This window comes from Bufo gargarizans, chromosome 10, assembly GCF_014858855.1.
Source record: "Bufo gargarizans isolate SCDJY-AF-19 chromosome 10, ASM1485885v1, whole genome shotgun sequence".
Lineage (NCBI taxonomy): Eukaryota > Metazoa > Chordata > Amphibia > Anura > Bufonidae > Bufo > Bufo gargarizans.
Window position 1 is genome coordinate 76,025,035 of NC_058089.1, and position 27,396 is coordinate 76,052,430.

At 44.8% G+C, this 27,396-nt stretch overlaps 1 protein-coding gene across 11 annotated transcripts in view; it reads right to left on the reverse strand.

Annotated features, from left to right (window-relative positions):
- RASGRP2 (RAS guanyl releasing protein 2) overlaps positions 1 to 27,396 on the reverse strand; it is a 304,234-nt gene that overhangs the window by 91,032 nt on the left and 185,806 nt on the right. For all 11 annotated transcript variants that reach the window (XM_044269509.1, XM_044269505.1, XM_044269502.1 and 8 more), the window contains 2 exons: positions 23,407 to 23,520; positions 15,006 to 15,121 (listed from right to left, as the gene is read on the reverse strand). In XM_044269509.1, coding sequence (XP_044125444.1) covers positions 15,006 to 15,121; positions 23,407 to 23,520 — 230 coding nt within the window. The remainder of the gene's footprint in view (positions 1 to 15,005; positions 15,122 to 23,406; positions 23,521 to 27,396) is intronic.

Sequence of the window (27,396 nt, forward strand, 5' to 3'; positions counted from 1 at the left end):
GTGACACTTATGGGGGATCTGTGGGTGACATTTATGGGGGATCTGTGGGTGACACTTATGGGGGGGATCTGTGGGTGACACTTAGGGGGGGGGATCTGTGGGTGACACTTATGGGGGATCTGTGGGTGACACTTATGGGGGATCTGTGGGTGACACTTATGGGGGATCTGTGGGTGACACTTATGGGGGGGATCTGTGGGTGACACTTATGGGGGGGATCTGTGGGTGACACTTAGGGGGGGGGATCTGTGGGTGACACTTATGGGGGATCTGTGGGTGACACTTATGGGGGATCTGTGGGTGACACTTATGGGGAGGATCTGTGGGTGACACTTATGGGGGGATCTGTGGGTGACACTTATGGGGGGCATCTGTGGGTGACACTTATGGGGGGATCTGTAGGTGACACTTATGGGGGGGATCTGTGGGTGACACTTATGGGGGGATCTGTGGGTGACACTTATGGGGGGGATCTGTGGGTGACACTTATGGGGGATCTGTGGGTGACACTTATGGGGGATCTGTGGGTGACACTTATGGGGTATCTGTGGGTGACACTTATGGGGGATCTGTGGGTGACAGTTATGGGGGGGGGATCTGTGGATGACACATATACAGGGAGTGCAGAATTATTAGGCAAGTTGTATTTTTGAGGATTAATTTTATTATTGAACAACAACCATGTTCTCAATGAACCCAAAAAACTCATTAATATCAAAGCTGAATATTTTTGGAAGTAGTTTTTAGTTTGTTTTTAGTTTTAGCTATTTTAGGGGAATATCTGTGTGTGCAGGTGACTATTACTGTGCATAATTATTAGGCAACTTAACAAAAAACAAATATATACCCATTTCAATTATTTATTTTTACCAGTGAAACCAATATAACATCTCAACATTCACAAATATACATTTCTGACATTCAAAAACAAAACAAAAACAAATCAGTGACCAATATAGCCACCTTTCTTTGCAAGGACACTCAAAAGCCTGCCATCCATGGATTCTGTCAGTGTTTTGATCTGTTCACCATCAACATTGCGTGCAGCAGCAACCACAGCCTCCCAGACACTGTTCAGAGAGGTGTACTGTTTTCCCTCCTTGTAAATCTCACATTTGATGATGGACCACAGGTTCTCAATGGGGTTCAGATCAGGTGAACAAGGAGGCCATGTCATTAGATTTTCTTCTTTTATACCCTTTCTTGCCAGCCACGCTGTGGAGTACTTGGACGCGTGTGATGGAGCATTGTCCTGCATGAAAATCATGTTTTTCTTGAAGGATGCAGACTTCTTCCTGTACCACTGCTTGAAGAAGGTGTCTTCCAGAAACTGGCAGTAGGACTGGGAGTTGAGCTTGACTCCATCCTCAACCCGAAAAGGCCCCACAAGCTCATCTTTAATGATACCAGCCCAAACCAGTACTCCACCTCCACCTTGCTGGCGTCTGAGTCGGACTGGAGCTCTCTGCCCTTTACCAATCCAGCCACGGGCCCATCCATCTGGCCCATCAAGACTCACTCTCATTTCATCAGTCCATAAAACCTTAGAAAAAACAGTCTTGAGATATTTCTTGGCCCAGTCTTGAAGTTTCAGCTTGTGTGTCTTGATCAGTGGTGGTCGTCTTTCAGCCTTTCTTACCTTGGCCATATCTCTGAGTATTGCACACCTTGTGCTTTTGGGCACTCCAGTGATGTTGCAGCTCTGAAATATGGCCAAACTGGTGGCAAGTGGCATCTTGGCAGCTGCACGCTTGACTTTTCTCAGTTCATGGGCAGTTATTTTGCGCCTTGGTTTTTCCACACGCTTCTTGCGACCCTGTTGACTATTTTGAATGAAACGCTTGATTGCTCGATTATCACGCTTCAGAAGCTTTGCAATTTTAAGAGTGCTGCATCCCTCTGCAAGATATCTCACTATTTTTGACTTTTCTGAGCCTGTCAAGTCCTTCTTTTGACCCATTTTGCCAAAGGAAAGGAAGTTGCCTAATAATTATGCACACCTGATATAGGGTGTTGATGTCATTAGACCACACCCCTTCTCATTACAGAGATGCACATCACCTAATATGCTTAATTGGCAGTAGGCTTTCGAGCCTATACAGCTTGGAGTAAGACAACATGCATAAAGAGGATGATGTGGTCAAAATACTCATTTGCCTAATAATTCTGCACTCCCTGTATAGCATCTTATGCTATGTGTTATCCACAGATCCCCTGTAGTGAATGACCCTCAATACACGGGCTAGGGGCCGGCATCTGCTTTTATATTGACAGCGGGGCCCGTGCAGTGACTATTCTACTACACGGGCCCCGCTCACTGTATAATCGTATCTCTAATAGTTAATGGTTACCATATGTATATAATCGCATAAGGAGCGCTGTGTATTACCGGTACTTACAACTACAAGCACTCGCCGAGAGGAGGGAGGAGTCAGGAGGCAGGCCGGGAGGACAGGCACTGGCAGCGTGAGTCATACGTCATGCGCCCACGCCGCCTGCTTCATTCATAAAGTGGGCGGCGCAGGCGCGTGACGTATGACTCACACTGCCAGCGCCCATCCTCCCAGCCTGCCTCCTCCCTCCTCTCGGCAAGCGCTTGTAGTTGTAAGTACCGGTAATATACAGCGCTCCTTATGCGATTTATTATCACTTCCTGCAGGGGCCGCCTGCAGGAAGTGATAATAAAAGGTGAAGGCTGGCGGCCGGCAGTGGCTACGCGGGCCACATGACGAGGTCTGGCGGGCCGGATTTGGCCTGCGGGCCTTGTGTTTGACACCCGTGTTCTAAAACATTATATGCAAGGGCCTTCAGGTGAGCTGACCCTGTAAAAGATTTGAGGTGGGGCCTGCTGGTGAGCTGACCCTGTAAAAGATTTCTAGGTGCAGACCTGCTGGTAAGCTGGCCCTGTAAAAGATTTTAGGTGTGGGCCCGCAGATGAGCTGACCCTGTAAAATATTTTAGGTGTGGGCCTGTTGGTGAGCTAACCCTGTAAAAAATTGTAGATAAAGGCCTGCTGGTAAGCTGACCCTGTAAAAAAATTACATGTAAGGGCCTGCTGGTGAGCTGACCCTGTAAAAAATTATATGCAAGGGCCAGATGGTGAGCTAACCCTGTAAAAGATTTTAGGTGCGAGCCTGCTGATGAGCTGACCCTGTAAAAGATTTTAGGTGCGGGCCTGCTGGTGAGCTGACCCTCTAAAAGGTTGTAGGTGAGGGTCTGCACGTGAGCTGACCATCTAAAACATTATATGCAAGGGCCTTCAGGTGAGCTGACCCTGTAAAAGATTTGAGGTCTGGGCCTGCTGGTAAGCTGACCCTGTAAAAAATTACATGTAAGGGCCTGCTGGTGAGCTAACCCTGTAAAAAATTATATGCAAGGGCCTGATGGTGAGCTAACCCTGTAAAAGATTTTAGGTGCGAGCCTGCTGATGAGCTGACCCTGTAAAAGATTTTAGGTGCGGGCCTGCTGGTGAGCTGACCCTCTAAAAGGTTGTAGGTGAGGGTCTGCACGTGAGCTGACCATCTAAAACATTATATGCAAGGGCCTTCAGGTGAGCTGACCCTGTAAAAGATTTGAGGTCTGGGCCTGCTGGTAAGCTGACCCTGTAAAAAATTACATGTAAGGGCCTGCTGGTGAGCTAACCCTGTAAAAAATTATATGCAAGGGCCTGATGGTGAGCTAACCCTGTAAAAGATTTTAGGTGCGAGCCTGCTGATGAGCTGACCCTGTAAAAGATTTTAGGTGCGGGCCTGCTGGTGAGCTGACCCTCTAAAAGGTTGTAGGTAAGGGTCTGCACGTGAGCTGACCATCTAAAACATTATATGCAAGGGCCTTCAGGTGAGCTGACCCTGTAAAAGATTTGAGGTCTGGGCCTGCTGGTGAGCTGACCCTGTAAAAGATTTTAGATGTGGGCCTGCTGGTGAGCTGACCCTCTAAAAGGTTGTAGGTGAGCTGACCCTCTAAAACATTATATGTGAGGTCCTTCAGGTGAGCTGACCCTGTAAAAGATTGTAGGTGAAGGCCTGCTGGTGAGCTGACCCTGTAAAACTTTATATGCGAGGGCCTGCTGGCGAGCTGACCCTCTAAAAAATTATATGCGAGGGCCTGCTGGTGAGCTGACCCTCTAAAAAATTATATGCGAGGGCGTGCTGGTAAGCTGACCCTGTAAAAAATTATATGCGAGGGCCTGCTGGTGAGCTGACCCTGTAAAACATTATATGCGAAGGGCATATATGCGAGGGCATTATATGCGACGAATAAGCATGTGTTGATATGATGGAAGAGGAGAAGGAGGATGAGAAAAGGAAAATTCCAGCATATATCCGTGTTTGTGGTGGAAGGGATGCATGGGAATACATTGTATTCAGTACATTATAAACAACACATTTAAATTGCCTTTATGTTCATCAGCTTTCCTCTGGTGGAGTCGAGAAGTCATGGTCAATTAAGGCCTTGTTCAATATTCAACCTGTCAGCATTTTCAGTTGACAGGCGGATAAGCTTATCTGTTATAATGCCCGGAGCAGCACTAAATACCTGCTCAGACAGAAAGCTGGCGGCAGGGCAGGCCAGCACCTCCAAGGTGTAGAGTGCCAGTTTGTGCCATGTGACCAGCTTGGACACCCAGTAGTTGTAAGCACTGAGGGATCATTGAGGAAGCTGACACGGTCTGCTATGTACTCCTTCACCATCTTCCAAAATGTTTCCCTCCTTGTGACACTAGGCCGCGCATCAGGGTGAGGGTGCTGGCTGGGTGCCATGAAACTGTCCCAGGCTTTGGAGAGTGTTGCCCTGCCTCAGTTGGAACTGCTGTGTGTTCCCTTTGTCTCTCCTCCTCGGTTGGCCAAGGAAATACAGACTCTGCCGCCAGCGTTGTCAGATGAAAAGTTTTGGAGCAATTTTTCGACAACGATCTTCTGGTATTGCACAGTTTTGCTCGTCCTCTCCACCAGAGGAATGAGAGATAAGAAGTTCTCTTTGTAGCGGGAGTTGAGAAGGGTGAACAACCAGTAATCCGTGTTGTCTAAAATGCGTATAACTCGTGGGTCGCGGGAAAGGCAGCCTAACATGAAGTCAGCCTTGTGTGCCAGTACCAACATGCAAGACTTCGCTGTCGTCATCAGGAGGATCACTGTCAATTAGTGTTTAGCACGAATATTCGAATAGCAAATTTTTATCGGGAATATTTAGAATATAGTGTTATATATTCGTTATATCGAATATTCAGCATTTTTTTTTTCAATCTAAACACATGATTCCTCTCTGCTTCTTGCTAGTGGGCCAATGAGAAGGAGCGATGCCAAGTTCACAACAATACTTGGTGCACCAATCAGTAATCTGTAGTGAGACCTGCTAAAATGTGAAGTTGCACGTAGTGCGAAAAAATATTCTAACCACTGCCAATTAGCGCAATCACCAATATATTGGAGCACTTGACTCTATCTGCATATAAAGCTATTCTAATGTTCTGCCATGCCAACCATTTTCTCCAGTCTCAGGAAACTTATACCAGCTTGAAAAGTGACCCATGCCTGTATTTCACGTTATGAAATCGCAATACGTGATTTTTACATTGCTGATTTATCGCATTCAATAAAATAATCTCGAATTCTCGAAATTCGCAAATATAAGACGAATATTCTACAAAATATTTGTGAAATATAGCAAATTCGAATATAGCCCCTGCCACTCATCACTACTCTCAATCTCCTCATCCTCTTCCTCCTCTTCTGCCCACCCACGCTGAACAGATGTAATTAAACTTCCATGGGTACTACCCTCTGTAGCAAAGGCAACGGTCTCCTGCTCCTCCTCCTCCTCTTTATTGTCCAATTCGCGCTGAGAAGACGAACTGAGGGTGGTCTGGCTATCACCCTGTGCAATCTCTTCCCCAATTTCCACCTCTTCCACATGCAAAGCGTCATCCTTAATTGTGAGTAGTGAGCATTTGAGTAGACACAGAAGTGGAATGGTTACGCTGATAATAGCTTTATCGCTGCTCACCATCTGTGTTTATTCCTCAAAGTTTCTTAAAACCTCACAGAGGTCAGACATCCATGCCCACTCCTCGCTTGTGAAAAGCGGAAGCTGACAGGAAAGGCGACAACCATGTTGCAGCTGGTATTCTACTACTGCCCTCTGCTGCTCACAAATCCTGGCCAACATGTGGAATGTCGAGTTCCAGAGCGTGCCCACGTTGCACAACAGCCAGTGAGCTGGCAATTTCAAGCGCTGCTGCAGTGTTGACAGACCGGCTGAAGCTGTCGTTAACTTGAGGAAATGTACACACACACGGCGCACCTTCACCAGTAGCTCAGGCAAATTGGGGTAGGTTTTGAGAAACTACTGAACCACAAGGTTGAACACGTGGGCTAGGCATAGGATGTGTGTAAGTTTGCCGAGCTCCAAAGCCGCCACCAAGTTACGGCCATTATCAGACACAACCATGCCTGGTTGTATGTTGAGTGGCGAGAACCACAGGTCAGTCTGGTCTCTTATCCCCTGCCACAGCTCTGAGGCAGTTCCAGGTCCAGGTGCAGGGTAGGAGGCATCCGGGCCTGCGCCTTTGACAGGGGATTGGCCAGCATGTAACATAGGGGAAGAGGAGACAGTGGTGTGAGCCACAGACACAGATTGTGGACCCAGGTGTTCGTCCCACTTATTAGGGTGCTTGCATGTCATGTGGCGGATCATGCTGGTGAGGTTGCTAGTGTTCACGCCCCGGCTCATTTTCGTATGGCACAGGTTGCAAACTACTATTCTTTTGTCGTCCGCACTCTCCTTTAAAAAAGCGCCATACTGCAGAACATCTACCCCTTGGCAAGGGAGATTTCCGCAAGGGGGTGATCTGTGGAACAGTTGCGGGCCTGTTTGGTGTGGCCCGCCTTCTCACTTTTGGAACCCCACTGCCTTTTCCAGCCTGTTGCGGTGCTGAAGATCCCTCCCCCTCTGTACTGCTGTCCTCGTTCGGCTTTCCCCCTGATCTGTTGACCTCACCACAACCTCAGTGATAGACAACTGTGTCTCATCCTCTTCATCAACCTCTTCAGACCGTAATTGCGGTTGAATCATTGGCAACTGTGTCTCATCATCATCCACCTCATTAAACACTAAATGCCATTTCCCACCGTCATGTTCTTGTGACTGTGGATGCTCAAGAGGCTGGAAATCAGGGCACAAGATCTCATGTCCCTCTTTAAGCATGCTTGGTGAGAGGGCCAAATCAAGTAATAGTGATGAAAAGAGTTCCTCAGAATATCCAAGTGTGGAATCACTTGTTTGGCCAGACTGTACTGTCGTGGCCATAAGTTTTGCGAATTACATAAATATTGGAAATTGGAAAAGTTGCTGCTTAAGTTTTTATAATAGCAATTTGCATATACTCCAGAATGTTATGAAGAGTGATCAGATGAATTGCATAGTCCTTCTTTGCCATGAAAATTAACTTAATCCCCCAAAAAACCTTTCAACTGCATTTCATTGCTGTCACTAAAGGACCTGCTGAGATCATTTCAGTAATTGTCTTGTTAACTCAGGTGAGAATGTTGACGAGCACAAGGCTGGAGATCATTATGTCAGGCTGATTGGGTTAAAATGGCAGACTTGACCTGTTAAAAGGAGGGTGATGCTTGAAATCATTGTTCTTCCATTGTTAACCATGGTGACCTGCTAAGAAATGCGTGCAGCCCTCATTGCGTTGCATAAAAATGGCTTCACAGGCAAGGATATTGTGGCTAGTAAGATTACACCTCAATCAACAATTTATAGGATCATCAAGAACTTCAAGGAAAGAGGTTCAATTCTTGTTAAGAAGGCTTCAGGGCGTCCAAGAAAGTCCAGCAAGCGCCAGGATCGTCTCCTAAAGAGGATTCAGCTGCGGGATTTGAGTGCCACCAGTGCAGAGCTTGCTCAGGAATGGCAGCAGGCAGGTGTGAGCGCATCTGCACGCACAGTGAGGCAAAGACTTTTGGAAGATGGCCTGGTGTCAAGAAGGGCAGCAAAGAAGCCACTTCTCTCCAAAAAAAAACATCAGGGACAAATTGATCTTCTGCAGAAAATATGGTGAATGGACTGCTGAGGACTGGGGCAGAGTCATATTCTACGATGAAGCCTCTTTCCGATTGTTTGGGGCATCAGGAAAAAGGCTTGTCTGGAGAAGAAAAGGTGAGTGCTACCATCAGTCCTGTGTCATGCCAACAGTAAAGCATCCTGAGACCATTCATGTGTGGGTTTGCTTCTCATCCAAGGGAGTGGGCTCACTCACAATTTTGCCCAAAATCACAGCCATGAATAAAGAATGGTACCAAAACACCCTCTAACCGCAACTTCTTCCAACAATCCAACAACAGTTTGGTGAAGAACAATGCATTTTCCAGCACGATGGAGCACGGTGCCATAAGGCAAAAGTGATAACTAAGTGGCTCGGGGACCAAAACGTTGACATTTTGGTCCATGGCCTGGAAACTCCCCAGATCTTAATCCCATTGAGAACTTGTGGTCAATCCTCAAGAGGCGGGTGGACAAACAAAAACCCACTAATTCTGACAAACTCCAAGAAGTGATTATGAAAGAATGGGTTGCTATCAGTCAGGAATTGGCCCAAAAGTTGATTGAGAGCATGCCCAGTCGAATTGCAGAGGTCCTGAAAAAGAATGGCCAACACTGCAAATACTGACTATTTGCATAAATGTCATGTAATTGTCGATAAAAGCCTTTGAAACGTATGAAGTGCGTGTAATTATATTTCACTACATCACAGAAACAACTGAAACAAAGATCTAAAAGCAGTTTAGCATCAAACTTTGTGAAAACTAATATTTGTGTCATTCTCAAAACTTTTGGCCATGACTGTACATGGTGGGAGAAAGGAGGATCAGGGTGAGGATTGTGTTGAACAGACTCCTGGCTACTGACACTGGACTTGGTGGAAGACAGGGTGGTGCTTAACCGACTGGAAGCATTATCTGCTGCAATCCAACCGACCACATGGTTGCACTGGTGTGACTTCAAGAGTGGTATCCTGCGCCGCCCTGCAAACTGGAACATGAAGCTAGGTATCGTGGTTGATTGTTTTTATGGCGCTCTAGCCGCAGGCACAGTTTCTCCGCGCCCAGGAGCACAGCCTCTGCATGCACTATCAGCATCACGGCCACTTTCCTGTCCCTTACTGCTCGCCTTCTTCATTTTAAATGTGATATATGCTTGAAAGTATGTCACACATACAGTAGCATAGGATTTGGAAGTTTATGCTAAAAAAATCTACAAAGGGATTTGTGATTAGGAAACGTTATACAGGACAGGTACCACAGGTAATGTCACTGTTCGCAGTGTCTACGGAAAAAGGTACACTGGATGCCACTGATATTTTAGGAATGTGCACACTTTAAACAGAAGATGTGGCGCGAATAATTTAACAGTACGCAGCGAACACCGTCTATGGAAAAAGTCCACTGCATGTCACTGATATATTAGGGATGTGCACACTTTACACAGGAGATGTGGCGCAAATAATTTAACTGTCCGCAGCGGCCTATTACACAGATGCGCTAAAAATATATATTGCTGCTGTCACACACAATAGTCCTTAACCCCTTAGGGACACAGCCTTATTACACCTTAGGACCAGGCCATTTTTTGCAAATCTGACCAGTGTCACTTTAAGTGGTGATAACTTTTAAAACGCTCTGACTTATCCAGGCCATTCTGGATTGTTTTTTCGTCACATATTGTACTTCATTACACTGGTAAAATGAAGTAAAAAAAATATATTTTTTTGCATAAAAATTCCTAATTTACCAAAAATTGGGAAAAATTAGCAAATTTCAAAGTTTCAGTTTCTCTACTTCTGTAATACATAGTAATACCCCTAAAAATTGTGATGAATTTACATTCCCCATATGTCTACTTCATGTTTGAATTATTTTGGGAATGATATATTATTTTTTGGGGATGTTACAAGGCTTAGAAGTTTAAAACCCAAATTTTAGGGACCACTACAGCTCTGAAGTCACTTTGCGAGGCTTACATAGTAGAAACCACCCAAAAATGACCCCATTCTATAAACTACACCCCTCAAGGTATTCAAAACTGATTTTACAAACTTCGTTAACCCTTTAGGTGTTGCACAAGAGTTATTGGCAAATGGGGATAAAATTTGAGAATTTCATTTTTTTGCCTAATTTTCCATTTTAACCCATTTTTTCCAGTAACAAAGCAAGGGTTAACAGCCAAACAAGACTGTATCTTTATTGCCCTGACTCTGACGTTTACAGAAACACCCCATATGTGGCCGTAAACTACTGTACGGCCACAAAGCGGGGCGTACAGTGAAAGGTGCGCCGTTTTGTTTTTGGAAGGCAGGTTTTGCTGGACTGGTTTTTTGACACCATGTTCCAATTGAAGCCCCCCTGATGCAACCCTAGAGTAGAAACTCCATAAAAGTGACCCCATCTAAGAAACTACACCCCTTGTTAACCCTTTAGGTGTTGCACAAGATTTAATGGAAAATAGAGATACAATTTCTGAATTTCACTTTTTGGGCAGATTTTCCATTTTAATATTTTTTTTCAAGTTACAAAGCAAGGGTTAACAGCCAAACAAAACTCATTATTTATGGCCCTGATTCTTTAGTTTACAGAAACACCCCATATGTCGTCGTAAACTGCTGTAGCGGCACACGGCAGTGCGCAGAAGCAAAGGAATGCCATACGGTTTTTGGAAGGCAGATTTTGCTGGACTGTTTTTTTTTTTACACCATGTCCCATTTGAAGCCCCCCTGATGCACCCCTAGAGTAGAAACTCCAAAAAAGTGACCCCATTTTAGAAACTACGGGATAGGGTGGCAGTTTTGTTGGTACTAGTTTAGGGTACATATGATTTTTGGTTGCTCTATATTACACTTTTTGTGCGGCAAGGTAACAAGAAATAGCTTTTTTGGCACCGTTTTTTTTTTCCTGTTATTTACAACATTCATCTGACAGGTTAGATCATGTGGTAATTTTATAGAGCAGGTTGTCATGGACGTGGCGATACCTAATATGTATACAATTTTTTTTTATTTATGTAAGTTTTACACAATTAATTCATTTATAAAACCAAAAAAAGTTTTAGTGTCTCCATATTCTAAGAGCCATAGTTTTTTCAGTTTTTGGGAGATTATCTTAAGTAGGGTCTCATTTTTTGTGGGATGAGATGATGGTTTGATTGGCACTATTTTGGGGTGCATATGACTTTTTGATTGCTTGCTATTACACTTTTTGTGACGTAAGATGACAAAAAATGGCTTTTTTACACCGTTTTTATTTTTTTACAGTGGTCACCTGAGGGGTTAGGTCATGTGATATTTTTATAGAGCCAGTCAATACGGACGCGATGATACCTAATATGTATACTTTTTTTTATTAATGTAAGTTTTACACAATGATTTCATTTTTGAAAAAAAAAAAAATCATGTTTTAGTGTTTCCATAGTCTAAGAGCCATAGTTTTTTTCAGTTTTTGGGCGATTATCTTGGGTAGGGTATGATTTTTGCGGGATGAGATGACGGTCTGATTGTTACAATTTTGGCGTACATGCAACTTTTTTGATCACTTTTATTACCTTTTTTGGGAAGTAAGGTGGGCAAAATTTCAATTTTCTCATTGTTTTTATTTTTTTATGGCGTTCACCGTGCGGGGAAAGTAACATGACCGTAACATGACCGTTTTTTTTTTATTCAGTGATAAATGTGTTTTTTTTTATCTTAACTTTCTTCACTTTTTTTTTTTTTTGGACCCAGACCCACTTGGTTCTTGAAGATCCAGTGGGGCTGATGGCTGTATAATACAGTACAGAACACTATATAGGGTTCTGTACTGTATTTTACTTACACTGAACAGATCTATGCCTTTAGAATAGATCTGTTCAGCACCATGGACAGCAGGACGCCTGAGAAGGAGTCCTGTTGCCATGGGAACCCTCCCCGTCTGCTCAGTTGTAGCCACAACTTCGCAGACGGGGAAGGGTAAGGACGGGGCTCTCGGGGGGCTGTCTGGGGGCTCTCTCCCTCTCCCATCGGGGGGCTGCAAAGGCACAGCAGCCCCCCGATGGGAGAGGGAGGGTGCTCCCTGAGCTTTTAACCTTTTCCATACAGCGGTCCGTATGGACCGCTGTATGGAAAGGTTTAAAAGGCTGACATTGCATCACCGATGTCAGCCGTTTATACCAGGGTGCCAGCAATGTGCTGGCACCCTGGTATACCCACTGTACACCAACGATTATTCAGTGGGAGGCGGGCGGGGGATCGCGATCCCGCCTGCCGCACCGCCCGCCTCCCGCACTGCCCGCACCGCTCGCAGCCCTCCTTCTGCACCACCCGCCCACATAATATCATTCAGGGGTGCAGGGGGAGGAAAAACATATATATTTTGGGCATTATAAAGTTTCTGATCCCCGCGGATCAGAAACGGCAGAAATCGCAGCAAACCGCAGGTCTGAATTGACCTGCAGTTTGCCGCGATCGCCAACATGGGGGGGGGGGTCACGGGACCCCCCCGTGCATTTAGCCTAGGTGCCTGCTCAATGATTTGAGCAGGCACCGGGTTCCGATCACTGCCAGCCGCACAGCAGTGATCGAAAATACACAGGGCGTACATGTACGCCCTGTGTCCTTAAGTACCAGGGCACAACGGCGTACCTGTACGCCCTGTGTCTTTAAGGGGTTAAATGGCTACTGGCATTAAAGTGAGGGCAGTACTTACCTGCACGTTTATTGGCTGCGAAGCAGCCAAGAAAAGTGCGGGGAGGAGACTTGAGCATAGTGCTCGAGCACATGCGGTACTCGGCCGAGTACCACCATGTGCTCAGTAGTGTTGAGCGCGAATATTCACATTACAAATTTTTATCACGAATATCGGCACTTTGAGATTTTGAAAATATTTAGAATACAGTTCTATATATTCATAATGACGAATATTAGTTTTTTTTTGTTTTGTTTTGTTTTTTTAACACAGTACACATCAGGTGATCATGCCTCCCTTCTTGTAGCTTGTGGGCCAATGAGAAGGCTTTGTCACAGCTTAGCAACATCCCTAGCAACCAATAGAAAAGTTGCCTACCCCTTCCTATATAAGAACCTCCCCAGCAGCTATTTTCTAAAGTTTATTGCAGTTATGAAAGAGACAGCAGTGTCATTGCTGTGCTCTGCGCTTTGTTGTATTACATTAGACAGTTGACTTATATATATATTTGAGATAGTTAGGGGGAAATAGTCAGTGTAGGTTAGATTGATCTATAGTGTAGCTGATTCTGGTGTCCATACATACATGCTACAGACTTAGTGCTGTGATGTCACAAGTTGCACGTATTGCGAAAAAATATGTGCATCGTTAATTGCCAAAAATTCGCAAACACAAATATATTGGAGCACTCTATCTGCATATAAAGCTATTCAAATTTTCTGCCATGCCAACCATTTTCTCCAGTCTCAGGAAACTTATACAAGCTTGAAAAATGTAGTATAAGTGACCCACGCTTGTATGTCACGCGCATTATGCAAATATAACTTTGCCGATTTTCGCAATCAAGAATATAATCTCAAAGTTGCGAATATATGATGAATCGTCTACAAAATATTACCGAAATATCACGAATTTGAAAACTGCCCCTGCCGCTCATCACTAGTGCCGAGCATCGAGATGCTCGAGCCAAACAGGTGTTCGGCCGAGCATGCTTGATCATCAGTAATACTGAGCCAAAGACCCTGGGTCATAAGCCTTTTGACCAGGGAGCCAGACCAACGACCGAGCCACAGACGCTGGGCCACCAACCCTTTGGCCAGGGTAACAGCCTTCTGAGAGGGACAGCTAGCTCAGGCCTTTCCCCAGCAAAAAAAAAATGTCTACTGCCAGGGAATTCCTCCAGTAAAGAAGCACACCTTGTAGACCCTGACTCTCTGGAATTATTTCCCATTGGGGTGCACAAGGCCTTGCCATCCTTTGGAAAGCAGGAACACATGGTGGTACCCGACGATGCTCAAGTGATCCAGTGTACCACTGGGGCCACCCCAAAATTGTCCACTGCACTTGTACTTGAGGAAGTGTACACTTCAAAAATGTAATGTACACACTTTGCATATCATCACAACATATAGTTGGTGTCACTCTTTGTATACTCAAATTGCAAGGCATTGGTCCAAGTTTAACCGTGACAACATTTCCTGTGGATAGGATCATTTTCCAGGGACAACTCTTTTAAGATGTTCCATCAATGCATCATGAGTGCCAGTCCACCCTCTATGAAGGTGTTCATCCACTCATGCAGCTGTGCCTGGTGCTGCAACTCAACCACATCCAGTTTAATGAAGCTGCATTACAAAGCATAGCTGCAAATGTAGGCACAAACTACTGAACCATTGAAGGTGTTATGGATCTCAATTGGCTATCATTTGACTCTCACTAAGCAAATATTGATGGCTATACCAAAAATAAGCCATGAATATTAACTCTGAATATAGTTGACAGTGATATACCATACAAGATTTTTTTTAATTAGGGCATGTGTAGAATTCTCAAATGCATATAAATTACAATGGCAACCACTAATTGTTCCAAGTGTTTACCAGGGAGCCATAATGAAGTGCACTACATGGCCAGTAACAGTGAAAAGTAGCATTTAACACAGTGTGTAATGCATAAGAAACTTCATTCACAGAGTCAAAGAGCAGATCAAGTAACCCCTCTCATCTCTGCTGAATGGCCAAGAGCAAAGGGTGCACTATAGAGACTTTTACATTTCACTGTAATAATGGCATGTCTTTTTGGTCTTTTTCACCAAGCAAATGTAGGTTAAATACATGATTAGAGGCTGTATTACATTTCCTCTTTTAAAAGCATCCTAATTCTCTTTATCTGTATCCCTGTTCTTCAACATAGCATAACTTAGCATAGATTGTTATTTGCATGACATTTATTTATTTCTCCTACCATCGTGTTCCCCGGTAGAATTTTTTTTTGTGAATTCATGCTTACTGGTTTTGGTCTATCTCATCAAAGGCACATAGGTAAGGAAAGTTGCTCCGAACACTGCAGAACTCTTCTTGGGAGATATGCCCATCACCATCTTCATCAAAGAGTCGAAATACAGACTGTGGGAAGAAGATCAGTGGATTCTGAGGTCATTGGGAATCAAGAAACTAACAAGCAAATATGACTCGGCAATGAGCGCTTTCATTGAGGCAAAGGGGTTAGGTTAAGAAATTTGCATTGGGGGGGGGGGTGCCATTTTAGTTGTCGCCTCAGGCAGCAGAAAGGGTAGGTGCGCCCCTGGCTGCACACACTGCTGAGCAAATACCACTGCCAACTCACTTGCTCTGGTTTTGTCAGAGCTGTCCACAACTGCTGCCTGCAGATAGCATGAGGCCATCCTTGTCAGATCAGCTGCTTAAGTACATATTCACGGAGGATATTGTCAGCAGGGACAGAGTAATTTAGTGAAAGGGGAATTTGGTAGAGGTTGGCGCAGGCCAGTGTACAGTCCTTGGTGGTAGAGCGGGCGGCTCATGCACTTCAGTCCAATCCTCACAACTGAGGCTCTTCAATAGTCCCTATCTGACACTAACAACAGTAACCAGGCTTGAAAATAATAAATCAGGCTCTTATATAGTCCCCATCTGACAGCAAGTTCTGCTCTTGTGAATTTTACCTCAAGTTATCTTATCCTAAGTCTGTTTCTAGCAGTTACTCCTGGTATCTGTTGTACTCTGTGGTGCCACACTGTAACTACTCCTCCATTGGCTCGGAACGGATCCACATTCTCATGAAGAGTGGATTAATAAACCTTAGTAAATGTTAAGCTAGAAGAAATATCCAGTTGGGAAATCCACTCAATATTAGAGTTGAGCAGACACCTGGATGTTCGGGTTAGACGAGTTCAGCCGAACTTCACAAAAAAGTTCGGGTTCGGGACCCGAACTTGACCCCGAACTCGAACCACATTGAAGTCAATGGGGACCCGAACTTTTGGGCACTAAAATGGCTCTAAAATAGTCCTGGAAAGGGCTAGAGGGCTGCAAAAGGCATCAAAATGTGCTTAAGAGCATGGCAACTGTTCTGCAAACAAATGTGGATAGGTAAATGACTTAAAATAACATAAAATACAGAAAAATTAAAAATAACAATCTGGATCTAGGAGGCGGTAAATGTGGCGGTGTAGGTTGACGTGGTGGTGTAGGTGGAAGTGGCGGTGAAGGAGGAATAGGTAGCCAATACTGATTTGTGTTATTTTTTATTTTTAAATTGGGACATATAACAAAATAAAACAAAGAATAAGTGCACTTGAGTACAAGAATGAATGGTTGAGGCTGGTATAAATGTCTATTCTGCACAAGTCCTGTGACAAGTCCTGTGGGATCCATGCCTAGTTCATTTTAATAAACGTAAGCTTGTCCACATTGGCTGTGGCCTGTGATAATGCTCTCTGCCGTGCTAAACACACGTTCACACTATACACTGGCTGCAGGGCAGGTCAGCACCTACAAGGCTGACAAAGCTTTTCCACATTTTGGCCATGCTAACCCTGCCTTCTCAGGTGCTGGCGGTGCACCAGCTGCATTGGCGACCTCTTCCTCCTCCTCTGCCTTCGCCTTGTGCTTCCACTGTGCCCCCGCTGTCAGGTGGGAATGCCATCAGCAGCGTGCGCTTGTAGTCGCGCATCTTCCGATCAGTAACAGATGTTTTCACTAAATTTAGTTCCCTGTCAGCAATGCAGAGCAGGGGTTCATAAATGGCAAAAGGGGGTTCATGTCACCCAGCAATACCACAGAGGATTTTGAGAGATTTAGGCCCCTGTGACCCAGGCACAGCAGGGGTTCATTCATGGCAAAAGGGGGTTCATGTCACCCAGCAATAGAACAGAGGATTTTTAGAGATTTAGGCCCCTGTCACCCAGGCACAGCAGGGTTTCATTCACGGCAAAAGGGGGTTTATGTCACCCAGCAATAGAACAGAGGATTTTGAGAGATTTACACCCCTGTCACCCAGGCACAGCAGGGGTTTGTATACGCTAAAAATGGTAAAATGTCATCCGACAATTGAAAATATTATTTTTTTCAATTTAGGGCACTAAAATTGGTACTTTTTTGCATTAAAATGGCTCTAAAATAGTCCTTGAAAAGGCTAGAGGGATGTAAAAGGCAGTAAAATGTGCTTAAGAGCATGGCAACTGCTCTGCAAACAAATGTGGATAGGTAAATAACTTAAAATAAAATTAAATAACAAAAAATTACAAATTATTAACCTGCAACTCAGAGAAGGAGGTGGATATGGAGTCGGAGGTTGAGGAGGCGGTGAATGTGGTGTTGTAGGTGGAGGCGGTAGTCAACAATGTAGCCCCCAAAATATTGGGACAAATAAAAATAAAACAAAGAATCATTGCACTTGACTTGGGTACAAGAATGTATGTTTGATGGTGGTAAAAATGTCTATTCTGCACAAGGTACAGACAAGTCTTGTGGGATACAAGCCTGGTTCATTTTAATGAACGTGAGCTTGTCCACGTTGGCTGTGAACAGGCGGCTGCGCTTGTCTGTGATGACGCCCCATGACGTGCTAAACACACGTTCAGATAATACACTGGCTGCAGGGCAGGCCAGCACCTCCAAGGCGTAAAGGGCAAGCTCAGTCCATGTGCCCAATTTGGAGACCCAGAAGTTGAAGGGGGCAGACCCGTCATTCAGTACATGTAGGCGTGTGCACACATACTGCTCCACCATGTTGGTGAAATGCTGCCTCCTGCTAAGACATTCCATATCATCTGGTGGTGCTGGTTGTTGTGGCGTGCTGACAAAGCTTTTCCACATTTCGGCCATGCTAACCCTGCCTTCTAAGGTGCTGGCGGTGCCCCCAGCAGCGTTGGCGACCTCTTCCTCGTCCTCTGCCTGCACCTTGTGCTTCCACTGTGCCCCCGCTGCCAGGTGGGAATGTCGCCAGCAGCGCGCCTACCAGCGTGCGCTTGTACTCGCGCATCTTATGATCTCGCTCCAGTGACGGAATTAAGGACGGTACGTTGTCCTTGTAACGGGGATCCAGAAGCGTGGCCACCCAGTAATCAGCACAAGTTAGAATGTGGGCAACTCAGCGGTCGTTGCGGAGACAATGCAGCATGAAATCGCTTATGTGTGCTAGGCTGCCCAGAGGCAACGAAAAGCTGTCCCCTGTGGGAGGTGTATCGTCTGTGTCCTTTGTATCCCCCCATCCACGCACCAGTGATGGCCATGAGCTGGTCTGGGTGTCACCCTGCTGTGAACATGGTTCCTCCTCCTGCATCTCCTCCTCCTCCACCTCCTCATCCTCCAGAACTGTGCCCTGGCTGGACAATTGTGTACCTTGGGTTTGTGGGTGCAGGAACCCACCCTCGGAGCCACTTGGGAATGACTGGCCGGAAACCCTACGAAATGATTCCTCTTTCTCCTCTTCCATCTGTGCCACATCATCTTCCTTCATCACCATGAGCATTTTTCCAAGGAGGCATAGAAGTGGGATAGTAACGCTGAGAACGGCGTTATCGGCACTGGCCATGTTGGTGGAGTACTCTAAACAGCGCAACAAGGAACACAGGTCTCGCATGGAGGCTCAGTCATTGGTGGTGAAGTGGTGCTGTTCCGCCGAGCGACTCACCCGTGCGTGCTGCAGCTGAAAATCCACTATCGCCTGCTGCTGCTTGCACTGTCTGGCCAGCAGGTGCAAGGTGGAGTTCCTTCTTGCGGGCACGTCGCATATGAGGTGGTGAGCGGGAAGGCCGAAGTTACGCTGCAGCGCTGACAGGCGAGTAGCAGCAGGGTGAGAACACCGAAAGCGCGCACAGATGGCCCGCACGTTATGCAGCAGCTCTGAATGTCTGCACCACAAATTCAGCACATGCGCCAGGCACACAGCTTCTGCGCGGTGTGGGGTTTGTCCCCCAAACAGATAAGTTTTAAAACTGCCTGCTGTCGTTTACCCCTGGCTGTCCTGAAGTTGGTGGTGAAGGTATTACGCTGACCGGATGAGGAGCTTGTAGAGGATGAGGAAGCGGAGTAGAAAGAGGAAGCAACAGGAGGCAAACTGAAGCACCTTGCAATCCTCGGTGGTGGAAGGACATGCGCCAAACTGCTATCCGCCTCAGGCACAGCCACCACTGCATTTACCCAGTGTGCTGTTATGGAGATATAACAGCCCTGACCGTGCTTACTGGTCCACGTATGAGTAGTCAGGTGCACATTGCCACAGATGGCGTTGCGCAGTGCACACCTGATTTTGTCCCCTACTTGGTTGTGAAGGGAAGGGATGGCTCGCCTTGAAAAGTAGGGTACGACCGACTGTGGGACAGCCACCGCTATAAGGCCTTTAAAACTATCCGTCTCCACCAGACGGAATGACAGAATTTCAAAGGCAAGTAATTTAGAAATGCTGGCAATCAGGGCTATGGATCGTGGGTGGGTAGGGGGGTACTTCCTCTTCCTCTCCAGCGTTTAGGATATGGAGAACTGAGCGCTTCCGTGTGACATTGTGGAGATGCTTGGTGACCCAGGTGTTGGTGTTGCTAGCAGATCCTCTGTTTGTGGGGTGCAAGGTGGCACTGTCACTCCAGAGGTGGATGAAGAGGCCGCGACTGCAGCAGAAGAGGAAGCAGGAGGAGCCAGAGACCTTTCTTGGTTTTTGAGGTGTCTACTCCACTGCAGCTCGTGCTTTGCACTTAAATGCCTGGTCATGCAGGTTGTGCTCAGGTTGAGAACGTTTATGCCTCGCTTCAGGCTCTGATTGCACAGCGTGCAAAACACTTGTGTCTTGTCGTCAGCACATTGTCTGAAGAACTGCCACGCCAGGGAACTCCTTGGAGCTGGCTTTTGTGTGCTCCGTCCCTAGCTGCAGTGGGCAGTAGGAGGCGTACTGTCTAGAGGACGGCCGCTCCGCTTTTGCACCCTGCTCCCTCTTCTTCTGTGCTGGTGGCTCTGTGTGACCACCGCCTCTTCCTCCGAACTACATCGGTCACTCGCATGACCTTGATTCCATGTGGGGTCGAGGACCTCATCGTCCTCCACATCATCTTCCATCCAGTCTTCACCCCTGACTTCCTTGTCGGTGTGCACGCTTTCGAAAGCCCCGGCAGTTGGCACCTGTGTTTCGTGATCATCCGAGACGTGCTGTGATGGTCCTCCCATGTCCTCATCTTGAAAAATAAGTGGATGGGCTTCGGTGCACTCAATCTCTTCCGCTTCTGGGGCAGGGCAAGGTGGATGGCCCTGGGAAACCCTGCTAACAGAGTCATCAAAATAAGAAGAGACTGCTGCATGACTTGGGGCTCAGACTGCTTGGCTGATTTGCAAGGGGGTGAGGTGAAAGACTGATGGACATCGGCTGCAGGTGCCAACTGTGGTCTTTCAGCAGGAGACTGGTTGGGAGACAAAGTGAAGGAACTGGATCCACTGCCAGCAACCCAATCTACTATCGCCTGTACTTGTTCAGGCCTCACCATTCGTAGAGCAGCATTAGGCCCGACTAAATACCACTGCAGGTTTTGTCACCTACTCGCACCTGAGGAAGGGGTTTCACTTGTGCGTGTAGCTGGCACAGATCGACCACGTCCTCTCCCTGCAACAGGAGCTCCGCCAGCAGCACCCCGACCTGGGCCACGTCCCTTATTTCGACGCTCTCCTCATATTTTTAGAATTTAGGATCTTGCCCTAAATGGGTGTTTAATTAATAGTAAAAAATAACAACAGTATGTAAAGGGTGTATCATAAAGGGTGCACACGGGTGTAAAGGGTGCACACAGCCTGAACCAGACTAGGCCTCAATTGAAGATTTATTTACACAAAATGGCTGTGTTTCAAAAGACTGAATCAAACCCCTGTTTGTATAGGGGGATCACACACGCCCTGAATCAGTGTAGGCCTGAATTAAATATTTATTTGCACCAAATGGCTGTATTTCAAATGCCTGATTAAAAACCCTGTATGTATAGGGGGATCACACATGCCCTGAATCAGTGAAGGCCTGAAGTAAATATATCTTTGCACAAAAAGGCTGTATTTCAAATGGCTATATTTCAAATGCCTGATTCAAACCCCTGTATGTAGAGGTAGTATGTCAGAGGGCCTGAACCTCTGTAGGCCTGAAGTAAATATATCTTTGCACAAAAAGGCTGCATTTCAAATGGCTGTATTTCAAATGGCTAATTCAAACCCCTGTATGTAGAGGTAGTATTTCAGATGGCCTGAACCTCTGTAGGCCTGAAGTAAATATATCTTTGCACAAAAAGGCTGTATTTCAAATGCCTGATTCAAACCCCTGTATGTAGGGGGGTATCTCACACGGTCTGAACCAGTGTAGGCCTGAAGTAAATATATCTTTTCACAAAAAGGATGTATTTCAAATGCCTAATTCAAACCCCTGTATGTAGAGATGGTATCTCAGGGGGCCTGAACCTCTGTAGGCCTGAAGTAAATATATCTTTGCCCAAAAAGGCTGTATTTCAAATGGCTAATTCAAACCCTTGTAGGTAGAGGTAGTATCTCAGAGGGCCTGAACCTCTGTAGGCCTGAATTCAATATTGGTGCACCAAATGGCGGTATTTAAAATCTCTGAATGTAACCCAAATGTATTAAGGGTGTATCTCACAATGACATCTGCATCAAAGGCTGCCAACTAAATTTTTGGAGCCCAAACAACTGTTTGTTTAACAACTGAATTTGACAGCAGTATATAAGCCTGTAATTTCACACGTGCTGATGCTGCAAGACCTGAAAATAGCGTTTTTTGTCAAATAAGTGTGTTTTTCAAACCCCAGCAAATGATGGGTGTATTTCTAGCTTAAATTGCAGTGACTAATACAGATGTTGTAGATTGCCCAAAAAGTGTTTTTTTTGCTAACATAATATGAATGCTGTATATATTAAACTTGAATTTAACACTTGCAGATCTGGCAAATACTGTTTTTTGGAGAAAAAAAAAGTGTGTTTTTCAAACCCCAGAAAATGATGGGTGTATTTCTAGCTTAAATTGCACAGTGACTAATACAGATGTTGTAGATTGCCCATAAAGTGTTTTTTTGCTAACACAATAGAAAAGCTGTATATATTAAACTTGAATTTAACACTTGCAGATCTGGCAAATACAGTTATTTTTTTCTTTTTGTTTTAAAGTGTGTTTTTCAAACCCCAGAAAATGATGGGTGTATTTCTACCTTAAATTGCAGAGTGACGTGTAGCGCTACGTGACCCAAGCTTATATAGAGCCTGGGTCACATGCTGCTCTGGCCAATCACAGCCCTGCCATTAGTAGGTAGTAGTATGACGCTTGTTGATTGGCCTTTTTCCACAGAAAAAACATACTCCCTTCTTATGACTAACACTCTTGCAAGCAGGCCCAGGGGTAGCTTCCCCTAACTGCATTAGTTCGTCACTAGGCATAAACTCAGGAGTCTCTCCATCCAGGGTGTCAGAGGAAGCCGCCACGTTATATGATCATTCGTCCTGAGAGTGAGGGACCTTAGATCTCTCTCTCTCTCAAACATCTATCCATACATACAGCAAGGGACATAGCTGTTTCCAATGACTCAAATTTTTCGTGAAAGGCCAAAGCATCCTGTAGCCTCTCGGATAATCCCTAATAGAATTGGCTATGGGCTCTATCTGACCCTAAAGGGCCCTGGAAATAGTGTATGGGCTCTATCTTACCCTAAAGGGCCCTGGAAATAGTGTTAGGACAAGAGATAACCTTTTCCTTCCCAGCTGAAGGAACAGGAGACTCCCTCAGGCCTAACACCAAAAGGTAGGGAAAAATCACAAACATGGTATGCAGGCGAGCAGGAACTCAGTGGAGATCCAGACACTAGCTCTTCACAACCAAAAAGGAGCTATCAACTGCATAGCATGATGGGTGAGGCCAGACTAAGTAGAGGAGTAGGAATGACCACTTAAGCTACACCTGAGACCAAAGGTGTGGTCATACCCAGCAACAACACAGAAGAGTGAAACCAGAGAGGCTGTCAGATCACATCACGTGCAGCCAGTCTTTTAGATCTTCTGACCCCTGTCACAGGAGATACCGTGACAGGGAGGCCCCCAGAGCTGAATTCCATAGTGTCATAGCATAGGGTCTGAATACTTATGTCCATGTGAAATTTAAATTTTTCCTTTTTAATAAATTAGCAACAATTTCTAAAATCCTGTTTTCAGATTTTTATTATGGAGTATTGAGTGCAGATTGATGGGTGGGGGACTTAATTTTTGGTTAAACTTTAGCATGAGGCTGCAACATAACAAAATCTGAGAAAAGTTACATTATTTGTATGTAATAAGTATGTGTATGTCAGATGAACCCCAAAGCCAAGTAAAATAACAAAACTCCATTCTTCCTAGACACGTTCACTGAACACCAAGCATTTACTTACTTCAACCATTTTTTCTATGTGTTGGCACAACAGGGCCTGGTCTGGTTTAGCTTTTAGGGAGGCCCATTCCTCCAAAGGAGGTGACGGGGATGGAGGTGATTTGATGTTGGCTTGCTGAAAGAGATAAAATGTAATTTGATAAATTCCAATGATCATTATGTTTTTCAAATATTTTTTTATTCATGAGTTCATGCTTTATAAAATCTCTATAATCAAAACGAGAAAGTCAACTTTTATGGTAAAAAATACTGAATATGTTATATATTTTAGATTCTTCAAAGTAGCCCCTTTTTTCTTTGATGACAGCTTTGCACACTTATGGCATTCTCTCAATCAGCTTCATGAGGTAGCCACTGTCACGCCCGTGTGTGGGAGGGAGACACCACACCGGACAAAGAAGGAGAGGGAACAAGGAACAAGACCTGAAAGCTAGAGAAGAAAGAAGGACACCCCCTAGTTAAATTCCTAGTCACAGTCCTGACTGACTATCAGTATAAACATACCCCAAAGGTAGGCGAGTTCATACACAGGAGTACCTAGAGTCCTAACTCACCCTATAAGACCCTGGCGTTAGTGACAGGACTGAGACTACCTGTTCCTCCAGAAAGGAAGGACGAACAGGAGTCTCTCTCAGGCCTACAACAAGGGGCAGGGGAAAAACAACACACAGATAAACCAAAACAAAATGCAAAAGGGAAAGGAAAGACTTAACTTTCCAATCGTTATGACAGCAACAGGAACTCAGCTGAGAACAAAACACCATCAGACCACAGATACCACTGAAGCTATAAATTGCACAGCATTGTGGGAGAAGAAACTATAAATAAGTAAAGTTAAATGGCCACAATAGCAACACCTGGAGGTCAGAGGTGTGGCCAGTATCAGAAACAAAACAGACGCCTATTGATCCACAAGGAAACCTGTCAGATCAAAGCACGTGTTGCCAGTCTCACAGATCTTTTGTCACCCACTGTGCAGGGACATCCGTATGTCTCAGTACGTCCGTGACAGCTACCTGGAATGATTTTCAGTTAACAGTTATGCCTTGTCAAGAGCTAATTGGTGGAATTTCTTGCCTTAGTAATATGTTTGAGACCATCAGTTATGTTTTACAGAGGTAGGACTGATACACAATTCCATACAGTATTTAGCCCTATTATACTATATAAATACAATAAAAAACTCCAATATGTTGCCTCAATTGGTTGCCGCAGCAGGTCCCAAATGTGAAGTGGGCTGAATTCACAAAGTCAATATGCGTTTCTGCAGGACCGTCCAAAATCCTAATATTTAGATGAGGTGACCTTTTTGAGTTGAACCATCCAATTATATGTATACAGGCAAAGCACTAGATTCACCAGATTTTCTCCTTCCACAACAGCTCCTGTGAGACATAAAAAACTGCACCAGTAGTGAAGCAGTGTGAATACCATTCACCTGCACTTTAAGCTGATATATTCACAAGCGCAGATGGAATGCAGGCACATCAAACCAGTCTATAGATCTTAAATTCCTCCTCTCTTCTCATGTAGTACCTAGAAAGTTTTAAAATCGCTCCAATAGTGAAGAACCGTCACATGTGCAAGTACAAACCGGATTCCCTAAAAGTTGGGACACTATACAAATCGTGAATAAAAACTGAATGCAATGATGTGTAGATGGCAAATGTCAATATTTTATTTGTAATAGAACGTAGATGACAGATCAAACGTTTAATCCGAGTAAATGTATCATTTTAAAGGAAAAATATGTTGATTCAAAATTTCACGGTGTCAACAAATCCCCAAAAAGTTGGGACAAGTAGCAATAAGAGGCTGGAAAAAGTAAATTTGAGCATAACGAAGAGCTGGAAGACCAATTAACACTAATTAGGTCAATTGGCAACATGATTGGGTATAAAAAGAGCTTCTCAGAGTGGCAGTGTCTCTCAGAAGCCAAGATGGGTAGAGGCTCACCAATTTCCACAATGTTGCGCAGAAAGATAGTGGAGCAATATCAGAAAGGTGTTACCCAGCGAAAAATTGCAAAGACTTTGCATCTATCATCATCAACTGTGCATAACATCATCCGAAGATTCAGAGAATCTGGAACAATCTCTGTGCGTAAGGGTCAAGGCCGTAAAACCATACTGAATGCCCGTGATCTCCGGGCCCTTAAACGACACTGCACCACAAACAGGAATGCTACTGTAAAGGAAATCACAGAATGGGCTCAGGAATACTTCCAGAAACCATTGTCAGTGAACACAATCCACTGTGCCATCCGCCGTTGCCAGCTGAAACTGTACAGTGCAAAGAAGAAGCCATTTCTAAGCAAGATCCACAAGCTCAGGCATTTTCACTGGGCCAGGGATCATTTAAAATGGAGTGTGGCAAAATGGAAGACTGTTCTGTGGTCAGACGAGTCACGATTCAAAGTTCTTTTTGGAAATCTGGGACGCCATGTCATCCGGACCAAAGAGGACAAGGACAACCCAAGTTGTTATCAACGCTCAGTTCAGAAGCCTGCATCTCTGATGGTATGGGGTTGCATGAGTGCGTGTGGGATGGGCAGCTTGCATTTCTGGAAAGGCACCATCAATGCAGAAAAATATATTCAGGTTCTAGAACAACATATGCTCCCATCCAGACGTCATCTCTTTCAGGGAAGACCCTGCATTTTTCAACAAGATAATGCCAGACCACATTCGGCATCAATCACAACATCATGGTTGCGTAGGAGAAGGATCTGGGTACTGAAATGGCCCGTCTGCAGTCCAGATCTTTCACCTATAGAGAACATTTGGCGCATCATAAAGAGGAAGGTGCAACAAAGAAGGCCCAAGACGATTGAACAGTTAGAGGCCTGTATTTGACAAGAATGGGAGAGCATTCCTATTTCTAAACTTGAGAAACTGGTCTCCTTGGTCCCCAGACGTCTGTTGAGTGTTGTAAGAAGAAGCTCACAGTGGTGAAAATGGCCTTGTCCCAACTTTTTGGGGATTTGTTGACACCATGAAATTCTGATTCAACATATTTTTCCCTTAAAATGGTACATTTTCTCAGTTTAAACTTTTGTTCCGTGATTTATGTTCTATTCTGAATAAAATATTAGAAGTTGGCACCTCCACATCATTGCATTCAGTATTTATTCACGATTTGTATAGTGTCCCAACTTTTTTGGAATCCGGTTTGTAAAACTTCATGCAACAATTTAAAAAAAACAGCCTAGTGTTTCTGCCCGACCCAGGTTTTGCTCCAAACTTCATCAGGGGCGTGAAGTGCAGACATGAAAACCATCAAACAATATGATTAAACTGGCTGTTATGAGGACCGACCCAGGAATGAAAGTCTAAGACTTACCTCTGCTGCAGAGGATAAGTTCATTGCAGTTATAAACCTCAAAAACAGCAAAGCAACAGCACCTCAAATTAGAGCCTATATAAATGCTTTACAGAAATCAAGTACCAGACACATCTCAACATCAGCTGTTCAGAGGAGACTGTCAGAATCAGACCTTAAGTGTTCAATTACTGCAAAGAAGCCACTATCGAGGAACAAGAAGAAGAAGAGAATTGCTTGGGCCAAGAAACAAGGAACTGATATTAGACTAGAGCAAATCTGAACTTGTCTGATGAGTCAAAATTTGAGATTTAAATACTGTATGTGGTTCCTAACACGAAGCATGAAGGAGGAAGTGTGATGGTGTGGGGGCTTTACAAGTGACACTGTTGGTGATGTATTCAAAATTCAAGAATGACTTCACTAACATGGCTACCACAGCATTCTGCAGCAATCCCATCTGTTTTGCGCTGCTCAGCACCTCTTTCAAGATTTTTGGAAACTAATTTCAAACAGCTATCTCCTGAAACTGACTTAGAGCATGCCAAGCTGTCATCAAAGCTAAAGGGGGCTACTTGGGCTAGTGTGATTTCTAACCTAAATTTGTATTTGAGACATCAACTGTGTGCACATATATACTATAATGACAAGAATATTTAACACAATATAT